General features: G+C 35.0%; 2 protein-coding genes across 6 annotated transcripts; both read left to right on the top strand.

The window, feature by feature from the left end:
- Nucleotides 1-398: 398 nt before the first annotated feature.
- On the top strand, nucleotides 399-11,360 carry LOC125264946 (regulator of G protein signaling 9 binding protein). 2 transcript variants are annotated; one of them, XM_048184748.1, is made up of 9 exons: nucleotides 399-559; nucleotides 794-862; nucleotides 4,570-4,632; nucleotides 4,827-4,871; nucleotides 5,040-5,072; nucleotides 5,650-5,710; nucleotides 5,823-7,453; nucleotides 9,634-9,940; nucleotides 10,059-11,360. In XM_048184748.1, exons 7-9 carry the CDS (start codon nucleotides 7,364-7,366, stop codon nucleotides 10,424-10,426), a joined length of 765 nt encoding a protein of 254 aa, XP_048040705.1. In that variant the 5' UTR covers nucleotides 399-559; nucleotides 794-862; nucleotides 4,570-4,632; nucleotides 4,827-4,871; nucleotides 5,040-5,072; nucleotides 5,650-5,710; nucleotides 5,823-7,363; the 3' UTR covers nucleotides 10,427-11,360. The 2 variants fall into 2 exon arrangements, with proteins under 2 accessions (XP_048040705.1, XP_048040706.1); XM_048184749.1 differs by lacking the exon at nucleotides 5,040-5,072.
- A 346-nt stretch (nucleotides 11,361-11,706) lies between these two features.
- mcur1 (mitochondrial calcium uniporter regulator 1) lies at nucleotides 11,707-16,625 on the top strand. Of its 4 annotated transcripts, none has more exons than XM_048184747.1 (10): nucleotides 11,707-11,835; nucleotides 11,955-12,236; nucleotides 12,384-12,503; nucleotides 12,586-12,689; nucleotides 13,015-13,116; nucleotides 15,005-15,046; nucleotides 15,187-15,258; nucleotides 15,370-15,423; nucleotides 15,533-15,647; nucleotides 16,406-16,625. In XM_048184747.1, exons 2-10 carry the CDS (start codon nucleotides 12,128-12,130, stop codon nucleotides 16,459-16,461), a joined length of 774 nt encoding a protein of 257 aa, XP_048040704.1. In that variant the 5' UTR covers nucleotides 11,707-11,835; nucleotides 11,955-12,127; the 3' UTR covers nucleotides 16,462-16,625. The 4 variants fall into 4 exon arrangements, with proteins under 4 accessions (XP_048040704.1, XP_048040702.1, XP_048040703.1 ...); XM_048184745.1 differs by having other exon boundaries at nucleotides 12,369-12,503; XM_048184746.1 differs by having other exon boundaries at nucleotides 11,796-12,236.
- Nucleotides 16,626-16,815: the final 190 nt, after the last annotated feature.

The following is a 16,815-nucleotide window of genomic DNA, read 5'->3' as shown; positions in this document are numbered from 1 at the left end:
TTTCTTGCAAGAAATAAAACTTTTGAAAGACAATTGGCCGTGATTTATCTCTTATGCAGTGAGAGTCGAGTTGATTTTTGCCACAACAAATGTAAACTTTACTTCTGATTACCTCTAGTTTGAGACACCTATTTGTAAACGATCAGCGACTTTATGAATGCGGTAGGCTATCTATATTATATAGCATTCGTCATTAACTGATACATTGATGGATATTTCAAAGATGAAAATGTGTACCAGAGGTGTTTTGAAAAAACATTTTTGTATTGACATTTTGAGTCAAAAAAGCTACTGAACCAAAAAAGGCACTTAGTGAGGAAGACACAATCACTCCCCTTCCCTACTGCAATTTGATTGGGAAGGTGTGCAGTTCAATGACCATCAGTTTGTTCATGGCTCCTCCCTGGTGAAAGTAACAAGGTCTGACATATAAAACAATCTCTTCTAAACTTTTCTAAAGCATTTCAGTTAAAGAACCTCCAACTCACTGAGAATGAAAACAGAAGTGTTCATCTGTGTTCTGTGTGCCTGTTTGGTAACACTTGAAGCACGTACTAAGGTATGTAAAGATATTTCTCCAATACCATCAACTCCTGACAACATAATTTTGGCAGTAATTTAAAGAGTTAATATATGTCCTATTTTCTGATATGTACTATTTAAAATGATTCAATGATGACTGAAAATAAATAGTCACTGATCAGTAAGATATTTGTTGTATATATATTCACAAATCAATATTGTTAGTACTAACTATTACTACTACAAATAATCCTTCCTATCTTTTACACAGAGATCAGACGAGACCATGAAGGATTTGAACAAATTCACATTTTTATCTGGACCCACAAAGACAAAAAACGTAGGTGCCTTTAAAAGCCTAAACTTAAAGAAAGCAATAATAATACTTTGAATTTACCTAAAATAAATTACGATTAAGTGCAAACAAATTACAATAAGGTGGTTGTTTTGCAACAAGGTTGAGGCAGTTCTTTCCGTAATAGTAGATCTTCTGGTGAAGAAGTTACAGGTACAAAAAACAACTAGAGGGGAAAAAGGTAGCTACACACACAAGGGAGAAACAGAGAGATATCAGGGAAAATGAAGAGAAGGGAAAAGAAAATGGAAGTGAGGTGCACCCTTACAGTTTTTTGTTGCTAGGACACATTTCTCAATATTTAGGTCACTTTTTAAAAACTCTTGACGCAGTGATCACAACATCAGTGTGAGCTAAACTGTGTGGATCATTTATCATTGCATTGGCACAAAATGCATTCAATGACAAAGTCTTTCATTTACATGCTTTTTTCAAAACTGTTAAACTTAAGTTCAAAATCTAGCTGTCACGGGTGTTTTGGTTTTGTGTTCACATTCATGTTTCTTGTTTGTGTCATGCTTCCCTTGCTCCTCATGTTCTCCCTTAGTCCATGTGTCATGTTCTGATTGGTTGGTTATAGTCATGTGGTTTTCAGTTCTGTTCTGTCATTGGTTCTCTTGTTCCTTGTGTCACTTCCCCATTGGTTGTCCTAGTCATGTGTTCTATATAGTTCTTGTATTTTTAGCCATTGTCTTCCCCATGTTCCTTTGTCATGTATTATCATAGTAACCTGCTGTCGGTGAGTCGTTTTGTCAAGTCAAGTCAAGTCAAGTCAAGTCAAGCCACGTTACTGTTCCTGTTCATGTTCACGACTGTATTTTGGATTATAATAAACTGCACTTGGGTTCTTACTACGCTCGCCTCCAGTGGACTCCCCTCTGTTACACTAGCACAATACAAAAATGAATAAAAAAAACAATTGCAACATTTTTACAGTAATATATATATATATACAAATTTTTAGAATAATATATATAAATAATATATATAAAATATATATATACATACATATATATACACTGCTCAAAAAAATTAAAGGAACACTTTTTAATCAGAGATTAGCATCAAGTCAGTTAAACTCCTGGGATATTGATCTGATCAGTTGAGTAGCAGAGGGGGTTATTAATCAGTTCCAGCTGCTTTAGTGTTAATGAAATTAACAACAGGTGCACTAGATGGGCAACAATGAGACGACCCCCAAAACAGGAATGCTTTTACAGGTGGAGGCCACTGACATTTTTTCCCTACTCATCTTTTCTGACTGTTTTTCACTAGTTTTGCATTTGACTAGGGTCAGTGTCACTACTGGTAGCATGAGGCAATACCTGGACCCTACAGAGGTTGCACAGGCAGTCCAACTCCTCCAGGATGGCACATCAAGGCGTGCCGTTGCCAGAAGGTTTGCTGTGTCTCCCAGCACAGTCTCAAGAGCATGGAGGAGATTTCAGGAGACAGGCTGTTACTCTAGGAGAGCTGGACAGGGCCGCAGAAGGTCCTTAACCCATCAGCAGGACCGGAGTCTGCTTCTTTGTGCAAGGAGGAACAGGATGAGCACTGCCAGAGCCCTACAAAATGACCTCCAGCAGGCCACTGGTGTGAATGTCTCTGACCAAACAATCAGAAACAGACTTCATGAGGGTGACCTGAGGGCCCGATGGCCTGATGTCCTACAGTGCCTGGCACTGTGGAGCTCGATTGGCATTTGCCATTGAACACCAGAATTGGCAGCTCCGCCTCTGGTGCCCTGTGCTTTTCACAGATGAGAGCAGGTTCACCCTGAGCACATGTGACAGACGTGAAAGGGTCTGGAGAAGCTGTGGAGAACGTTAGCTGCCTGTAACATTGTTCAGCATGACTGGTTTGGTGGTGGGTTGGTGATAGTCTGGGAAGGCATATCCATGGAGGGACATACAGACCTCTACAGGCTAGACAATGGCACCCTGACTGCCATTAGGTATCGGGATGAAATCCTTGGACCCATTGTCAGACCCTATGCTGGTGCAGTGGGTCCTGGGTTCGACAATGCCTGGCTTCATGTGGCGAGAGTAAGCAGGCAGTTCCTGGTGGATGAAGGAATTTGAATTGAATACCATTGAATTGCCCCATCGCTCACATGACCTAAATCCAATAGAACACTTCTGGGACATTATGTTTCGGTCCATCTGACGCCGCCAGGTTGCACCTCAGACTATCCAGGAGCTCAGTGATGCCCTGGTCCAGATCTGGGAGGAAATACCCCAGGACTCCATTCGTCATCTCATACAAGCACGTGGGGGCCATACAAATACTGAGTACCATTTTGAGCTGATGCAGTGAAATTTCAGCAAAATGAACTAGTCTGCTGCATCATTTTTTCACTTTGATTTTCGGAGTGTCTTTGAATTCAGTCCTCTGTAGGTTGATAATTTCATTTCCATCAAACAATGTGGCATCCTTTCGTTCCTAACACATTACCCAGTCCATATCAGTATAGATATCCAGCATGATATTTTTTCCCCATTGAGATCTGATGTGTTTTCAAAATGTTCCTTAAATTTTTTTTGAGCAGTGTGTATATATATATATATATATATATATATATATATATATATATATATATATATATATATATATATATATATATATATATATATATATATATATATATATATATATATATATGTATGTATATGTATACACTACCATTCAAAAGTTTGGGATCATGTTTTTAAAAGAAGTTTTGTCTGCTCACCAAGGCTGCATTTATTTAATTATAAATACAGTAAAAACAGTAATATTGTGAAATATTATTACAATTTAAAATAACTGTTTTCTATTTGAATATATTTTAAAATGTAATTTATTCTTGTGTTGGCAAAGCTGAATTTTCAGCATCATTACTCCAGTCTTCAGTGTCACATGATCCTTCAGAAATCATTCTAATATGCTGATTTACTGCTCAAGAAACATGTAGTGTACAATTTTTTTTCAGGATTCTTTAATGAATAGAAAGTTCAAAAGAATAGCGTTTATTTGAAATATAATATTTTTTAACATTATAAATGTCTTTACTGTCACATCAATTTAATGCATCCTTGCTAAATTAAAGTATTAATTTCTTTAATTTATTTTCAAAAAAATTAAAATAAAAATTCTTACTGACCCCAAACTTTGGAACGGTAGTGTATAATGTTACAAAAGCTTTGAATTTCAGATAAATGCTGTTCTTTTGAACTTTCTATTCATCAAGGAATCCTGAAAAAAAGTACACAACTGTTTTTTGATAATAATAAGAAATGAGCAGTAAATCAGTATATTAGAATGATTTCTGAAGGATCATGTGACACTGAAGACTGGAGTAACGATGCTGAAAATTCAGCTTTGCATCACAGGAACAAATTACTTTGTAAAATATATTCAAATAGAAAACAGTTATTTTAAATTGTAATAATATTTCACAATATTACTGTTTTTACTGTATTTTTAATTAAATAAATGCAGCCTTGGTGAGCAGACAAAACTTCTTTTAAATAGGTAGTGTGTGTATAGGTAGTGTGGTGTGTGTGTGTATATATATATATATATATATATATATATATATATATATATATATATATATATATATATTCACAAATCAATATTATTAGAACTAATTAGTACTTATAAGTACTAACTATTACTACTAATAATAATACTACCTAATGTTTTCACAGGGTTCAAACAAGACTTTTAACCCATTCACATTTTTATCACATGGAGCCACAAATACAACAGAGGTAGGTGCCTTCAAGAGCCTAAACTTAAAGCAAGCAATAGCACTTTTGTGTAAAGTATTCATAAATGCAGGTGAAATGACTAAAGAATTACTTTTGTATTATTGTGATGGAGACATCATAACTTCTAACATTCTACATGCAAGAACAGATGCTGTTTAAAAGAATAAACCTCATTTTTTGCCTCATATCCACAGCAAGGCCCTGAAGCAAACCCTGTTAATGGAAGTATGTCTGGGCTGGTAAGTGTCATTTATGCTTTAAATAGACATATATTTGAGGCCACAATTATGCTATTATACTATAAATCTCACCACTTGTAGGACATACAGCACTATAAAGCTTTCAGATTAAATATCAATAATTTTTTTCATACTTTTAATGTATGTCCTGATTTCCATCCATAACAGATGACCAACCATACATTGTTTAATAAAACTGAAGTAAGTTTTCATTGCCTTCATTTCGCATGATTGAAAAAATTGTGGATTACTCATAAATCTATCCTGTACACTATACAGTTTTGTATCGTCTCAGTCTTGGGATATGAAGTTCTCCTTAAATCCAGTTATTTTCCTTAGCAACATTTCTTTCTGATCAAAATAGGTGGATCTGTCATCATTTTCTCACACTCATGTCATTCCCAACCCGTATGTTGTTATTTTCTTACATGGATAACGTAAAAGGAAATAGTTTGAAGGCTATATTGACACGGCCGCATACTGGGAAAAAATAACAGCATATGAGTTTGGAATGACTTGAGGATGAGTAAATCATTACAAAAGGCTAACTATTACTTTAAATATGATTACATGTGTGAAATATGACGTTTCTTGTGCTACATGTTTTCTTGTGTGCAACCTTTGGTAAAACAAACAAGCATTTTTTAACATGTAAAACAAGGAGGACTCTCAGTCTGTCAGCCTCTATGGATGAGGCCAGGAGGACTTGGGGTTTTTATGTGTTTATAACGTGTTTATAAAGAACCTTATAGTGAGTTTCACATTTTTCTTTCACCAGGACGAATGGCAACAAAACTAAGACATAGCTCAAGGGTTAAAAAAGACAAGTTACTTAAATGGTATGTCATGTTTCATAATAACTAATGTATTATGTAATACATTAAAATGTATTGATTTTTGAATGTTATTTGTAAAAAGTTTTAAAACTGTTCCAACTCTTTTTCTCCTCAGATAAGTGATGGAAACTGAAAAACAACCTGTTAAACAGTCAACCCCGATGAGATGACACTCTAATGTTTGTTGAACAAATTACCATTGTATTATAGAATATCAAAAATGCAACAACACATGAAAAAGATGAACTCACAATTTTTTTTTTAATAAAAGAAAGAACATATGTAAACAACCTTGTCTCGCAGGTACAAGAAAATGTGCCTGTGTACATGTACAAGAAAAAAGAAATTCAACTCATAACTGTAAAGACTGCAATACTACATGTTGAATGATAAAACATTGAGTGTAAGCTATTATTATTGTACAGTATAAAGGGTTTAATTAAATAGCAATTAAGTAGCAAATGTAAAATTTTCATTATTTGGTAATAATGTCAAAAATAATTTAATTAAACTGTCTACTGGGTAAACTCCAAACTCTGTAAATCTACTTATTATTTGTTCTTAAATAACATAATCTGAAATATACAGCCAACAAGACTACAAATGTTAAACTACCAATGTTAAATGCCAAAAGAATCTGATTTATAATCTCTCAGTTAGAGATTTAGACCCTAAGGCTAGATGTTCGAGAAATCACAAAAACAATAGCCTGTTAATAAATTAATTGTACAGCATATTCAATATATGCTTTCTTATTGATTCTCACATTCATGTGTTTGTATTTTTTGTCAAATTAATTGATATATTGTCCAAAATTATATTCCATATATGATTAGTTGAAAAAGGATTTGCACCTGTATGCTCTGTACAGTCATGGTTAAGATGGGATAACCAGACCAATCCAGCAGATATATTTCAGGGATTAATTTAACATGCCCCTAATCTAATTTGACCTGAGACAGAGGAGACTAACAATCGCCTGACTAGTCAATGAATACATTTTTATTTTTATATATATTACTTATATTTATGGTCATTTAACTTTATCAGGATTAAAATTTTATATTTTATGTATTACAGTTAATGTTTTGTAGTTTTATGATAAATAAGCGATGTGTTGGTTGACCGCTGCAAGAACTGCAGCAAACACTGGACCACAACCTGCCCCTCAGGCCCTGCATGGCCTGTCATTCAGGCAAACACACACAGAAAGAGAAAGGAGGGAGAAGAAAGAGAGAGTGATAGGAGAAATAGAGGGGGCTCCTGGAAGAAGTAGTGACGTATTCCCAGGCCACAGAATCTCCGCACCTCTCAGCAGCATATAATGAGCTTAACCACACGGCCTCAGTGCAAAGGGGTCAATCACTCGGATTATCACACTCGAATCTGACATCACAATCCTCCGCGCCTCTCTGTTTTTTTCTATTCTTTTTTGGAAACCTGCAATTTTTATTTGACTTTCTACGATTTTTATCCTTGTTGGATGACAACTGATATATTAAACTTTGGTCACAGGGTCAGACAGGACCGTCAGCTCAAATATGGACTGTAGTTTACTCCAGCTAAATCGAAGGGTGTATAAGCGTTGTTGACTCTGAAGGCAGACACTAACTTTTGGAACGGGAATTTACCCTTGTTACCTTAGAAAACAACCCAATGCCACTGTCTAACAACAAGGTCGCTGATGATGGAACTTCAGCACAGCCACTGCAAGAAGGAAAAGCAATGGTGGACTCCCTAATCAAGGTGAGTAGATATTAAATGATCCAGTAACTGATTAGAATCATTCCTCTAAACAAACCTCCTTGTGGTGATATCTTTTCCAATAATTTTGAATAATCAGGGCATTATTCATTCATTTTTCCCAACAGGAAAGAAAGATTAATACATCTGATTCATATCTTTCCCTGCATATATATATATATATATATATATATATATATATATATATATATATATATATATATATATATATATATATGAGAAGACTTCAGATGCAAAAGCCTCTAAGTGCCATCTGAAATTTTCTTCTGAAATGAGCATTTTTATCAAGCTCATATGTTTAGGTTCAGTAATTTCACTTTAATGGTAATTAAGAGGTCATTTTCATTACATAAACATACGTGCTTGATAAAAATGCTCATTTTAGAAGACAATTTCAGATATATATATATATTTCCCCAAATAAATGTTCTATAGTGTTAGAATAAAGAATGAGGGGAGCGCATCAATTAGATTATAAAAATGTCGACAATTGGTTGTGGTTTATTTTCCATCATTTGTATGTTGACGTGATGACAAACTTATCGAGGTTCAGATTGAAGATGTCGAAGCATGTGTATGTCCTCATTTCTCCTTTTCAGGCTGAACATGAAAGCATCTTATGATGGTGTGTTCCTCAAGCCTTAGGGTGAAAAAGCACTATCTGTGAGTAGGGATGATCCACGCTCCACTGCTTGATTATCTTCAGTATGAGGCAGTGGAGGCATGTGTCAATATTCTAACACAGCAAAATTATGTTTTCTGTACTCTATTCTGTTGCAAACAATGGTTGCAGCTTTTGTTTATCTACTTTAAGAATGAATACATAAAGGAAATCTAATGCTCCCTTCAGATATACAGATAATACATCTTAAAGATGATCAGCATTTTAACTGATCAAATCATTTTACATATTTTTCAAGTCCAAATGGCTATAGGCAGCATGTACTAAAACAAGATCCCAAAAGTTTCCAAAGCTTATCCTGAAATAGCCGTCTTATGACAAGCAGATTATCAGTAATATTTGTCACTCATACTAATGCTTAATCTAGCTATAATGATGTTTGATAACCTGAACAATTATCTAACCTTATAAAACATCACAGCATCACAAGAACACAGGAAATAGGGGTCAATAGGGGGGAGACACCCCCCTTAAGATCAATGAAGATTTACTTGTGAACTGTAACATATTTAGTTATAAGTTTAGCATGTGTAGGATGATGATGCATCAGCCAGTGTTATTATAGGAAATAAATAAAAACATTAAGTCATAGTACAAAATGTCAAATATTAAAAGAGAAAATCAAATTGAATGATTTCACTGAAAAAAAAACCATGGGTTTTAACGAAAGCGAAGATGTCTGAAATGTACATCTAATTCATATTTTGTTTACTTCAAAATAAAAAATATAACTTTTACTCCACAAATCCAAAAACATTGATATGTCCACAAATCCCTCATTAACAAATAGACACAAAAACTGTGTGTCATCTATGGAGAGTAGAAAAAATTAAGTTGGGGGAGGTGGGGGGTCATCTTGCCCCAAGCAAGTCCTGATTTTGCCGAATTCCTGGGTCAACATATTTTCCTGGACAACAACATTCCTGTCTGAAAATTTCATCCTAGCCATATCCCTCCCTGTTGATCCAGGAACATATTGTACTTGGTGAAATCAGGTTCTGCCCATATATATTTGCAATAAATAAAACATATTGAAAACTCCTATATATTACCTTTAATGCCGTTTCTAGAATTGTAAAAGTGTTTTTCCAATACAAGCAGTGTTGTTTGGTCTAAAACAAGGCCTAACAACTGTGCAGTAAGCAACCTGCCATGTGCTCTACAGAACTTGGGATGTAACAGGCATTTATTGTGTCTGAACATGGGTCAGTGAGGTATTGTATTAGTATTGTATCTTTAATAATAACTCATTCAGAGCAGTTTGGCTGATGTTACATACTTGATCTGTTATTCTGTATGAAATCTATTGTGCCATCAAACCTTTTCAGTTTAAAAAAAAAAAAAAAATTATTTAAAATATATATATAAGTGTATCATTAATACAAGATATATGCCAAGATATTGAAGAATGCTAAAGGTAGATTGTATTGTTTCCAAAGGTTAAAGTTCAAAACATCATAGTTGATCTGATCTAACTCAGGTGGTGGCATGTTATCGGCACTTAGCCTCCTGTATTGGCGGATGCATGGACAATGCCAGCCTACGACGTGATCTTCGGCAAACACGAGAGCGAGCCCAGACACTAGCGCTGTCCTGCCGAAACCACCTGACAGCTCGACTGAGGGATAAAACGTTACCAGAGACTGAAAGGAAGGAAACTGAGCTGCAGTGGGTAGCGTTCTCCTCATGTCTGGAGCTCCTACATGCAGACATGTGCAAGGTTTTCACCATGGTCAAGCACTTTTCCCTGGCCAATAACAGTACCATGGTGCAAACAGGCATACAGGGTAGGCATGTATAACTGTAAGAAGTTTCATAACAGATTACAAATTATTTTAGACTATTTCTGACTACTTCTGTACGTTTCTCAAACATATGAAGTGTCACATGTATTTGCTTAAACAGGGGGGACGACAGAGGTGGCGGCACGGGCCTTGAGCCTGCCTGACCTGCAGGAGGCAGGTGACGGTACCCAGACGTCCAGTGTGGAGGGTCAGGAGCAGAGTCAGCTGGAGCAAGAGATCGCACAGGTGGACCGCACACTGGAAGACATGGAGCTGAAAGTCAACGTGCTGCGCTGGACTGTGGAGGCACTGGGTCCTCAGTACGCTGACCCTGTTAGCACTGACAGCGCCTCACTAGCACTGCTGTCCGTCGATGAAGAGGCAGCTCAAAGCTTCTGCAGTCGTAGCCAGATGTTTGCGGCAATGATGCTGTGCGGTGTGGCGATCTTTGCAGTGGTGCTATCAGTGTGTGTGGTGTTCCTGGTCTGAAGTCTTATCACTTGTTTAATGTAGGCTTTTTCTTTTTCATAGGTCTCTAGTTGTGATCGGCCAAACATCAACAGTTTGCAAAGCTCAACGCTAAAAATTAAACTGTCTGTGTATTGTACTTACAGTTTAACAGTTGCTTACTGTTGATCCCAACAGAGCCTGTGAGTCCTTTTTTTTACATATCACAAAACTTTGCCATTAATTTTGGGTGTATGATCATTTATAGCAAAAGAAAGCATGGTGAATTAATTTGGGTTTCAATGCAGAAGAATTTGAAATTTGGGCAAGCAGTAAAATCTGATTTTATATGTCATTTCAGGAGGTAGCCTTCTGTTTTGAGAGGTTTTGTTGTGTGTAAACACAAGTCTTGTTTACTGCAGCTCAAGTCCTGGGTGGTTCATCGGCTGGTTCATCATGCCATACCTTCAGAACCTTATTCATCTGTTTTAGTTTTTGACTATAATACAGTATCAGCACTGACACAACACCTAATACTAAACATCACTAAAAGAAGCTGGCTTTAATATGTTATGCACATATCTTTATCTTTGTGTAGAATTTAATTGTTGATTTAGTTGTAATTTAGTTGTATTTCTAGAAACCTGTTACAACGGCCAGAAACAATAGATCTGTTTGTTTTAAAATGTTAGTCAGAGTATCACTGGTAGAACTCAGTCATTAATTATATACAAGTAGGGGTTAATCAATATAAAATAGAGGTAACTTACTAGTTTACAGAAAAGGACTGAAATATTGTAATTACCTCAAAACTGAAGGTCATTTTTTTCAAAGACATTTGAAATGTTAAGACTGTTGAAAATCCTTTTGTTTTCCTTCATGCATTGTAATGTCTTCACTTTCATGTATCTCACAAATATTATATTTTCTAAAAATAATAATAACAACAATAATAAATTACATTTTTAAAATTGAATGTTAGTTCCAGTTTGTGTTGTCAGATCTGTCAGGCAACATCAGACTCAGTCTGATATTCAAAGTCAGTCTCTGCTGTTTCTCTCTCACATTTTCCATGTTTATTGCTAGAAAATTGTAAAATCATAAGATATCAGGGGGTTAAACTATAGTGTCCCAAATTTTGGTAAACGTGCTGCAATAATTGTAAGTGGAGCCCTTAATAATGAATAGAAATACAACATTTATATTTTACCTCATGAGAAAACATTTTCTGGTTGCTATTCACCTTCTCTTCGCTTACCATTTGTTGAACAAAAAAAAAGTACTATTTTGTATTTGGAAAATGCCTGTAGACAATTTAGATAAACGTTATGACGTGCTTACGTACAGATGTGTAGTTCAGAACAGAACGTACTGACGCTTTGCATTAAAACCAGCATGTGTACGTGAAACGTCATTGTTTACGCACTCAGTTTACAGGAAGCTTGACAGAGGTTCGTATTTGTCAGATTGGAGGAAAGTTTGGAAACCTTTATGTTTCTTATTGCAGTAAAAAAATAATAAACAATGTCTTACGGATCCCGTTACATATAACTCTTCTGAATTATTTCAGGAACTTTAAAAGTTTTGTTCAATGTTAGTAGACGGATACAGAGGAGAAAAGCAAGATCATGCGGTCAAAGCAGCAGGTCCCGCGCCGCAACGATCGCACAACATTGTAAAGTTTTCCTCGGATTTAATACAGAAAACTAGGCTACAAAGTGCTTATTTTCAGGCTTCCGCAGAATGTGTTCTCCACAAAGCAGACATCTGATCTCTGTGATCAGAAGAGGATTTAGCAGATCTGTCACGGGGTCTCTTCTGCTTTTGAGAGGTTCATGCATGTTGGTCAGAGGTGCGTATGTACTCAATGTTTGTACTGTAAGTGATATACACACCACACATGTCTGAGTTTGCAGAATGTTTACTGCTGTCGATAATGACCAGTTTTCTATGATTGCATATTCTATACACTAGTTGTCCCCAGTTGTCTTTGTTTCAGAGTTGAGCACCTCTGTCAGAACTCTACAGTATGACCTGAAAAAATCAGACATCTCTAAGTCTGGCAATAGGAAGTTATTCTTTGACACTCATGCAATGGTCCAGCTGCTTGAGGAAAGCGGTACGATTTCTTTTCCATGATTCTAAAATGTTTTGACTAAGTTCAGGTCAGTGATTCATCAAAATGCTCTGTGTCCTTACAGGTTTCATGACCCAGCAGGCAGAGGTCATTGTCAATATGATGGTGAACATCACAAATTCAAACATGGACGTTATGTACGGTGACATGGCTACCAAGATACAGCAGGTGAGATTTTTATTGTCTTTCCATGCTGTTGTGATTCTTTGACTGATCCCATGACCTGTGACTATCACTTATTGATTTAGCTCATGTGAGGTGGAACTTTGTATTCAACGTTTGATGAGGCTTAAGTGACTGTTAAGTGATTGATTCATGGCAGAAGTTGGCAAACAACTACCAAAGTTGATTATGACATTATGTTTTTAATATACACACACACACACACACACAAACTTACATTGGCTGCCTGTTGTTGTCTATACAACTTCCGTCATACCAGAGCACAGGTCGAACAGGACAGTTATTCTTCTTGACTATTTTTGTTTTACAGGAAATCATGTTACAGAAAGTCATGTCTCATATCGCTGCAGTGAAAAAGGACATGATCATTCTTGAGAAGAGTGAATTCTCTGCATTATTGGCAGAGAATGAGGTGAGACCTCTGATCATTGGTGTTATGTTATCTATTATCATCACCCACTCAATTCGTATACTTAAATTATTTTCTGTATTCAATGCAAATATTCTCTGTCAATCAAAGTTTTGGGGTCAGTTAGATTTTTAGTGTTTTTGAAAGAAGTCTCTTATCAAGTCTGCATTTATTTGATAAAAAAATACAGTAAAAACAGCAATGTGAAATATTATTACAATCAGTGTTTCTATTTTAAAATGTAATTCATAACTGATGACAACTGAATTTTCAGCATCATTTCTTCAGTCTTCAGTGTCACATGATCTTTCAGAAATCATTCTAATATGCTGATTTGCTGCTCAAGAAACATTTATTATGATCAATGTTGAAAACGGTTGTACTACTTCGTATTTTTGTGTAAATCCTGATACATTGTTTTCAGGATTCTTTGCTGAATAGAAAGTTCCAAAGAACAGCATTTATTTTAAATAGAAATCTTTTGAAACATTATAAATTTCTTTAATCAATTTTATGTGTCCTTGCTGAATAAAAGTATTAATTCAAAGTAAATCTTACTGATCCTAAACTTTTGAACATTAGTGTATATAAATAAATATAAATATTTCCTTCTGCCGTCTATATGTATTATCTTGGTAAATTCAAATAAATAATGTAATATAGTAGCTGTTAGGGGTGTGACTAGATCTCGTGTCACGAGATCTCGCGAGACTAAAATGTGACGAGATTTCTCGTTGAGGCGAAAAGTAGTCTCGTGATATTGCCATGACAGAGCATTAGGATTAGGAAAGAATATGCCACCGCTACGTTTACATTAAGCCTCCACTGTCGTTTTGCTTTGTATTTAAATAAAAAACATTAAATTCAGTTGGATAACGGTCGCCACCGCTCCGTATTTACAGAGTTACGCGCGATCGCTGAAAGAGAAAGTAAACGCGAGCGCGCATTCAAATGCGATTTCAGTACCCCACATTTTGAAAGCGGCTCCCTGATGAATGCAAATATCTCTCAATATGAAAGCTATTTTAGGCTGGGCAGTGTAGTTGTAACCATCTCTTAGCTCTGTATCAAAGAAAAATTTGGTCTTATTTGCACTTTGAATATTGAGAGTGTGATTATGGTTGCACTTATTGTAAAGTGTTACTATAAAAATGAATAGCAGTTTTCTCTTAATCTTATTAAGCACAAACAGTAAGGTTTCATTTGTTAACATTAGTTAACGCACTGTGAACTATCATGAACTAACAATGAATGACTATTTTTATTAACTAACATAAACAAAGATTAATAAATACTGTAGCAAATATATTGCTCATTGTTAGTTGATGTTGGTTAATACATTAATGTTAATAAATGAGACCTTATTGTAAAGTGTTACCATTTTTATTTATACTGTTTTTATTTCTATGATCAGTTTGTGGAAAGGAGTTCAGTTAGGAGGTCAAAAGTTGTAGAAGCTCATAAATCATGTTCAGTAAGGTCATACAGAGAGAAGTCAGTCAGTTGAGTTAGTGGAAAAACCTTTTACAGTGAGTATTGTTGTCTTTTACTGCATATGATAATTCATACTCAGAAAGTAGAACTGAAATTCACAAGATGATTAGTTAAAACATTTCAAATACACCTGCAGAATATTTTTTCTAGTCATGTATTTTGCCATTGAGGATTTCTTAAAAATAGTGTGTAAAAATCTTGTCTCATCTCGTGAACTCAATCTCGAGTCTCGTCTCATCTCGTCTCGTCACACCCCTAGTAGCTGTGATGCTGTTTTTTTTTTAATAAGGTCATTACTTGGTTTTCCTTAAATTGCCTTGAATCCCTCAATTTATTTCTTAACAGTTTGGTGCATTCACCTAACAAAGAAATATTATGTATCTTATTTCTTTCACAGAAAATCAAGGTTGAGCTATCACAGCTAAAGTTACAACTCACTGTAAGTTAATGGAAAAACAACTTTTTGATTAAGAATAAAGGTTTTATTTGCTATTCAGACTTAAATACACAGCCTCTGAATATACATAGTTTTTGGGTACTCTAGTTATTATAGTTTTACATTTTGTTTTTGTGCTGCAGGATGTGATAAACAAAAGGCGCGCGGATGCCATTTTGGATTTGAACATAGAGAAAAGCCGTGTGAAGGAGATGGTAAGTACAGCAAGAACAAAAACAGCAGAGATTTGTTAGTTATTTGAGTTGTGTCGTTTGGAGCTGGCAGTTACATATGCTTTAACTGAGATGTGTTTGCTCTTGGTCCAGACGGCAAACTTTGACAGAAAACTTATTGGGACCAGTAATGAATTGATGGAAATGGTGAGAAGTACGAGCGTTTACGACAATAATGTCCTGTTGATTTTTTTTCTATGAAATTTAAAAAAAAAAAAAAAAAAAACATTTTATGAAACTGGAGCCTCTTTCTTAGCATTCTGAGCAGGATCGGCATGTGACACAGACCAACATGAAAATTGACACAGAAGTGGCTGGCCTGAAGACTATGCTGGAGGCGCATAAACTAGATACTATCAAATATCTTGCAGGTAAAAATATCAAGATCACACATTTGCAATTTAAAACAATTTTAAAAAGTTGTACATTTGTCAGAGTTTGCAGTCCTCAAGTTAGTTTGTTTTTTTCTTTTTCACAAGTCTGGAATGAGGCTGAAAATTATTGTTGAGCTTAATTATTTTATGAAGGTCCAAAATGAGGCTAAAAGTACAACAAGAACAAAACAAAACAAAACAAAAAAAGACTCGGCCAGTGGTGGATTGCTGCTGTAGCAGTTTGTGTGATGTCTGTATATTGTATGTTTATACTTTTTAGTTTACACGCATTGTTTTAGCTCATTTTTCAAACACAATATGGAATATTTTGTATTTTTACTTGTTTCTACACCTGAATCATCAGTAACTTAAATTGATACATAAGTATATTGGGATTTAATATTTTGATGGTGTATAAAACATTTGCTTATTTGCAGATGTCTGAATTTAAAATCAAATACTTGTCTATAATTACTAAATTAAAATTGAAAAGGAGTACTTTTACTGAAATAATATTTTATTAGAATATCTGTACTTTTACTCAAGTACTTGATTCATTTGTCCACCACTGGTCTTGGTGAAGATATTTACTAAAGGTCTTGTTGTACACACTGCAGCTGCAGAATGTCCTTGTTCCATTAATCATACCAATAAAGAGGTCAAGATTAATTTTTTTCTGACATTCAAATAACAGGTCAGTATAAGACTTTCAGTATTTATTTTTATTCATGATTTATTTTTTGTAATTTTTTTAGGTTCAGTATTCACGTGTCTCACAGTAGTACTTGGATTCTATCGGATATGGATGTGAACATTAGGAGACATTGTCCTTCCTAAAAAAAAATCTCATCTCATCAGCCTTTGGTCACAAGAAGAGCTGTGATATTCACGGCCATCCTCCAGGAGCAAATGTCTGTTTCTGCTTTATTAAGATATCAAGTTCTATTAGGAAAATAAATCATATTTACATATCTACATCAACAGTGTCAATGACAACTTTGTTTTATAGCACCATTAAAAACAACAATTGTTTACTAAGGTGCTGTACTCTATATCAAATATCATCAAAATTTAACACCATATACAATATACATTACTGCACAAAACAAACCAGACACTGCACAAATCAGCTACAATTAAAAGCCAAAGAAAAAAGATTTTTTGA

This window comes from Megalobrama amblycephala, linkage group LG3, assembly GCF_018812025.1.
Source record: "Megalobrama amblycephala isolate DHTTF-2021 linkage group LG3, ASM1881202v1, whole genome shotgun sequence".
Taxonomy (NCBI): Eukaryota; Metazoa; Chordata; class Actinopteri; order Cypriniformes; family Xenocyprididae; genus Megalobrama; species Megalobrama amblycephala.
This window is presented reverse-complemented; position numbering and strand designations above follow the sequence as displayed.

What these genes read in the sequence shown, in the direction of transcription:
- LOC125264946 (XM_048184749.1), top strand. Translation starts at nt 7,364, where the DNA reads ATGCCACTGTCTAACAACAAGGTCGCTGATGATGGAACTTCAGCACAG. An exon ending in TGGTGGACTCCCTAATCAAG is followed by an intron (nt 7,454 to 9,633) that starts GTGAGTAGATAT and finishes GATCTAACTCAG; the next exon opens with GTGGTGGCATGTTATCGGCA. An exon ending in GGTGCAAACAGGCATACAGG is followed by an intron (nt 9,941 to 10,058) that starts GTAGGCATGTAT and finishes TTGCTTAAACAG; the next exon opens with GGGGGACGACAGAGGTGGCG.
- mcur1 (XM_048184745.1), top strand. Translation starts at nt 12,128, where the DNA reads ATGTGTTCTCCACAAAGCAGACATCTGATCTCTGTGATCAGAAGAGGA. An exon ending in CCAGCTGCTTGAGGAAAGCG is followed by an intron (nt 12,504 to 12,585) that starts GTACGATTTCTT and finishes GTGTCCTTACAG; the next exon opens with GTTTCATGACCCAGCAGGCA. An exon ending in CATTATTGGCAGAGAATGAG is followed by an intron (nt 13,117 to 15,004) that starts GTGAGACCTCTG and finishes TTTCTTTCACAG; the next exon opens with AAAATCAAGGTTGAGCTATC.